This window comes from Corapipo altera, unplaced genomic scaffold (assembly GCF_003945725.1).
Source record: "Corapipo altera isolate COAL_440 unplaced genomic scaffold, ASM394572v1 255, whole genome shotgun sequence".
NCBI classification, from domain to species: domain Eukaryota; kingdom Metazoa; phylum Chordata; class Aves; order Passeriformes; family Pipridae; genus Corapipo; species Corapipo altera.
This window is the reverse complement of record NW_020884929.1, coordinates 4,877,523-4,883,522: the sequence shown is the minus strand read 5'-3', so window position 1 is coordinate 4,883,522 and position 6,000 is coordinate 4,877,523. Positions and strand designations below refer to the sequence as shown.

General features: G+C 38.9%; 1 protein-coding gene across 2 annotated transcripts in view; it reads right to left on the bottom strand.

The window, feature by feature from the left end:
• Positions 1-6,000, bottom strand: part of JADE1 (jade family PHD finger 1) — a 78,645-nt gene that overhangs the window by 50,522 nt on the left and 22,123 nt on the right. Inside the window, exon 1 of one of the 2 annotated variants that reach the window (XM_027659018.1) lies at positions 3,019-3,288. The exons of the other annotated variant lie outside the window; for it this stretch is intronic. Coding sequence (XP_027514819.1) covers positions 3,019-3,079 — 61 coding nt within the window. The 5' untranslated portion in view covers positions 3,080-3,288. Of the gene's footprint in view, positions 1-3,018; positions 3,289-6,000 lie in introns of those variants that run through there. 2 annotated transcript variants of the gene reach the window in all.

Genomic DNA, 6,000 nt, shown 5'->3' with positions numbered 1-6,000 from the left:
TATATATATATATATATATTTGCTATAGCTTTGGCTGCTTAGTTTTTTTTCCCTCTCTGGGAGGTGGGTCCTTGTTGTCGAGTTTTGGGGACTTGGCGGGAAGCCAGCTCGAAACTTGTACACTTATGTATGGACCATAGAGGAACACAGTTGTCACAGTTTTGTCTAACCCAAATACATCATTTATGCAACATGGCACCTGACCACTTCACAGAATTATGCACAAAAACCCCCACTATTTAGTGCTCTGGCTTTTTTGTCCTTCTCCTTATCTACAACCACCTGAATCTGGTGTGTCTGGATTAGGGAGGTCAAAAAGACTAAGCTCAGGTAGTATGTTATTTCCTTTGCCTCTGAAGCTGAGGTTTACAGCTACTAGAATTGCTTATTTATAAGCCATACACCAAAGATGTGATTTCTCCTGGGCTCACAGTCCTTATTCTTCTGGTTTATAGTTCCTTTGGTTTATTGAAATGTAGTTGTGAGAGATTACTAACTGGGTGTATGAGCCAGTACCCCAGTAATTAGAAGCTGTGCCATTAAGGGATAAGGACGGAGAGGGATGAAAATGAAACCTTAGAGCTGACCTTTATATTTGACAAGCTATCAAACAGGGCTTGAGACAGACACTAGTGTAGTCTTTTTAATGATAAAACTTGAGAAGTAAAGATTATAATACTAATTTTATCTGTGGGTAGGCAGGGGCATTGCAAAGGTTATATCTTTCACAAGTTAAGTCAGCATTAAAACCAAGAATAGAAACCTAAAGTAATGCCTCTCAGTCCAAGGTTTCTAATGATTAAACTATATCCTCTCCTTTGGCCTGGTCTATAGAAAATAACACAGTACAAAGTATACCTCCATGACATTTTGCACATAGAGATCTTAAAATATTTTTGCAAATCAGATACAATCATTGCACAGATATGCAACTGCTGACACTGTACATTCATCTGAAAAGGAAGCGGGAACAGGTATGCCCAGTAGGTAAAATTTATTAGGTTTCAAAACCTAAAAGTAGAGTTACTGAAATCAAGTGTTTCCAAATTATTGTAATTGAAAAGTGGAAACTGACAGGAAATCAGTAGAACAAGAACCTCAAGGGAACAACTGGAAGCAGGCAGTTAGTTACCTTGCAGGTCTGCAAGTTAAGCTGGATGCAGCTGATGCATCACCTTTACGGGAAACAACACAGTTTTGTACAAGGATGAGTGAAGTAATCAGCAGCCAAGGTAATGGCCTAAGTGCAGGAAGAATGAATTGTAGAAACCTCAGGCAAGTTAGAGTTTAGCAGCAACAGATCACATCTCAGCTGAAGTATCTACACGTGCCTATCTGGCAGCTCATCGAGCAATATTACACCCACTAATCTAAATGAGCTTCAATATTAAATTGTGTTTGTGAAGGCAGAAATCACATAGTGAAAAAAAGGTGCTGTGACAAGACTTGTGGAAGAGTTCAAAAGAATCTGATTACAGATTTTCTGATTGCAGAGTGCAGGCTGATAGCTGGTTGCTAAAAGTGGAGTAGTGGTACCAGTTTATTGGGGAAGCACAAAAAATCAATTTCTTTTTTCAGTAACAACCTAGTGCCAAAATAACTTTTAAAAAAATTTGCAACTTCAACTCTGGATCTTTAGGAGTCAGTAATAGATTAAGTTTGTGATAACATTTCTAGAAACTAACTTCCCACATGGTCCTTTTGGATTCCATTTGGTACTTGATTGAATTGCCCCAGAGTTGATTCTGTTTGTGGTCTCTCCTGGGACATCGTCCAAATGCAATGACTCACAGTTCATTGAATTTAAACCTGTTTCCAGACCATGAAACTGACGTCTGCCACAAGGTCCAAGAAATCCTACACCCTCCACAGCAAAAAGCAAACCTAGGACAATTAGCCATAAGTTACAATGCAGAGGAGATACTCTGTTTGTCCTCAGTAGGTATAACGCCTTTTCCTCAGTTTCCATGCTTCCTTCCTAGGGCATGTGTCAATCATAATTTTGACAAAGGGCAGATTTTCTCCCTAAATAGACAGAGGTCCACTGATGCAGTTGTCCCAAAACTGACGTCAAATATTAGTAATTTCACTCAATAGTACATAGAGGTAAGGCACCAAGGGTGTAAAAAGCCATCACTACTAAATAAAAGAAATGCTAGTCAAACAGGCAACTGTTGTTTATTTCAGCTATATTACTTTACCCATTTTATGTTTTATAAATTAAATTATTCAGTGTTTAACAAGTAGGAAAAATTATTGAGAAAACTATACTAAATGTCTTTTTCTTGTGGCAATATTGACTGCTGAGCTTTTCTACAAGTTCCACTGTGTAAATAAGCACAAAAACCAGTTTAGAAAGTTTTAATCAACATAAATGTTATAAAAGCTGTCGCCTGTACTTGTATATATGTTGTATATATGCAGAGGTTCAACAATACCAAATGGGACTCAGAGGCTCAGAATATCCAGCACAAAAGAATGTTTACACAATAGGGGAAGCTGAGCCCTTATCTAACCTCCCTCTATCTCTCACACCCACAAAAGGCGGGGGGCTATTGGGATAAAAAGGGCAGTTTATCCCATATAATCATGGGCCACACAACATTGCAGCAAATTGGCTGACTGTCCTCTATCTGGCATTAACACATACCCAAATCAACACAGTTCACACTGTTATGCTTCCGCTTTGCTAAGAGTTTATCAAAAATACATACCCAGTAAAGAATCCATCAACATAAGAAAAGCCTCAATACCTTTATCAGGTGGAGAATTATTATTTCTTTTGCAAATAAGACATTGAGACATAATTGTAAAGAGATACAAATAAAAAATGCCCCTGACAAAGCAAAGAGACTCTAATTCATTATTCAGTCCTAACAAATTACAACAGAATAATTCTTCAGTGCTGTTTGAAACATACACAATACAAAAGGTCAGCTACCCTTAACACTGCATTTGCACAGTGGATGTGTCTAACCCCAAATTTCTGCTTCATATTCTATGAGAACAGTGACTTACAGGAGGTGGTACAGTTCTTGCATGTAAAGGTGTTCAGAGGCAGAACCCCAAACACCTGCATGGTGAATTTTCAGGGCACATAAAGCAAATGCTCAGGATGTCAACAGCCCTTGAGACATGTCATACCATTTATATCAGTAATTCTGAAGTTACTTTTTCTTTTAATGGACAAAGGAGTTTATTGCTTATTTGGAAGTTACAGCTTATTTACTCAAAGCTGAGACTGCCACAGTTATATTTAACTAAGCACACAGGGAATAATGAAGAAAAGTTGGAAATCAGGTCATTACTCTGGCTCCTGTGAACTTTGCTTCACTAAGCAAAAAAAAACCTGCAGCAAACAAAATAGTCTCTGACCTTCCAGACCAACATTAAAAAAAAAAAAAAAGTCTGATCTGCTTACGTGGGCAGATTTTGGCACAGGGTAAACACCCATGTTTGCTCCTCAAACTGCTCAAGTCAGAAAAGATTCTCTCTCAGTTTCATCCAGGACATGCTTTGAAACCATCACACATTTATGTTTCTTTGACAATCTGAGGCAGGTTACTTTCTTCATGTGGAAGAGCAAGTACTGGGGCAAAGCAAATGTGCCAACTGACTGTAATCCAGTGTCTTTAAGGGAGAAACAGGCACATCCTGCAGTGAACACACAAATCCTTATATAAGTGCCAAACCTGCAGTTCCAGTCTACTCAGCTTCTCAAATATTTAGCCAGCCATAACAGCATCTCTGCCCTCAGCCAAAGCTAAAGGTGAGTCCACAATGACTTAGATCTCTTCTGGGAAAGGGCCCGACTACTTAAGGGAGCCAGCCACAGCACAGATGGGAAAAAAGTGTTTAAGGAAGATAAGTTCGGGAAAGCCTGATAGAGCGCCAGACCCAGTGCAGCCAGTGCCATGCCAGAGTACATCGTGTCCTGGCACTCTGGTGTGGTGCTTTGGATCAATAATATGTGCAATAAAGCACATATTGACTAACTGGCTGGACAGGCCCACAGAGGGAGCAAAGGAATTTTTCCTCTCCCAACATGTTGATGTTGGAGCCTAGAGCCACAATTTGCCTCTATCCTTAAAAGTTTATCTTTTCCAAGAGCTGCTCCTGTGGATTCTTTGGGGTCTGTCTCTTTCAAGAAAATTAAACATCCTTCATGACTACCTTAATAAAATGTTGTGGGTATGGTGCACTCAGTAGTGCCTGACACGTGGCTCAGAGATCCTAGTTATCTTGTTTGCAGGAGTTTGATCTCAGTGAAGGAAATCAGGGACAGCAAAAAAGTCCCAAACCTTGGGCAAGGTAATAAGAAACGAAGATCACTGATTGTGTGAGCCCTGTCAGTTCATGTGAAGGAAATGAATAAATATTGGAAATACTATCCCCAGTGAGGGAGTCCCATTGACAGACTAAGATGCTTATCCTTCAGAATGCAATTAACATCACCTGGTTAAATGTTTTAAATCTTTTAAATGTTGACAAAGATACACTAATATTGTGAGTTCTGTATTTTTCCCATGAAAAAACAGCAGTCCAGAAAATGAAGCTACAATATACACACAAAATCCTTTGCTACTCCATACACAAATGCATGCTGTGTTTTCACAAGTATCTCAAAGTGTGGATGTCTCCAAAGCCCAGCTAAGGAACGAAGACACCAATATTTGTCTTACTTTTCAAATTGCTTCCATGTACTTACAGTTTGTAAGCAATCATTGAAATCAAAAGCATGAGTTTGAAAGTCTCTTTTCCGTGGGAATGAGTGTTTATCCTAGCTTTTGTGGAGCAGGATTTTTCCCAAGCCTACATTTTATAATTATAGAGAATTGTATATAGACATTGTCATTCTATCTGTATGATATTTCTTAATAAACTGATGTATCGCACACAACACATCATACCCTGATTGAAAACCACCATCTCAACCTGAACATCCAACAAGTTTAAAAGCTGCATGTAATTTCCAGCATATGTACCAAATGAAATACTACTTAAGGTGTTTTCTTATCCCAACCCCGTTCACACTTCACAGAAGAAAAATGGACGCATTCAACACTGTGAAAACTTAGGCCAGGTCTTAGAGCATTAAGCACAAGTGGAAAATGTGCTAGGTTACAAAGACCAGGTTCAAAGGACTTTGATGCCCAAGGCTAAAAATGTAGTTCAGCAAATTCTTGCACATTTGTCTGGTTCTGGCATAGTCTAAACTTAGTTCTTCCCTGCATGGTTATTACATTCCTTGAAGATCTACAGCTCTGATTTTCTTGGTGTGATCTAAACTGCCTCAGTTTGCATAACAAGGTCATGGCTTCTGCATGAGCCCAGCAAAGCCAGATGTGATGGTCAAGGGCTACCTACGGGTTAGATGCTTCCACTTTCTCCTAGATGAATTTCACAACAGTGTGCTGCAGAGCCAAAGGGACTGCTTGTTCTCATCCCACTTCCTGACTCATGTGCTCTCTTGCACAATGTCTCAACTTTGACAAAAGAGATGTAGAACGCACATTAAAGCCTAAGTTTTGGGCTAAATCATTTCATATCTTTGTGCTTTGTTCTGACTATACAACTTTTTAAAAACAGGTGGAAAAAAACTCTAAATGCTTGACTTTTTTTAAAACAACACATATTTTAGGTCTGAGAATTGCATAAGACTTGTTAGATATGCTACAAACATAGGCCACCAGCTAAAATATCTTAACTTTTTTGGACTTTAAGCTTTATTAATAATACCAGTGTGTTCATCTTCCCTGTTGAGAAATCATTTTGTTTCACATACAGGAAAATCTCCCACATATTTGCCTGCAGCTTCAAAAATAAACAAATAATCCACTTTCTAAGAGATTTGGCAGGTGGAACAAGTTAAAACATGGGACAATTACAGAGACAGTCAAGACCCCAGGCTCCAAATGGCTCATCCACTGAAGTCTGATCTAATTGCCATCTTGACTGGATGACTAATGACTCTGTAGTTAAGTTCTTAAGTTTGTTATG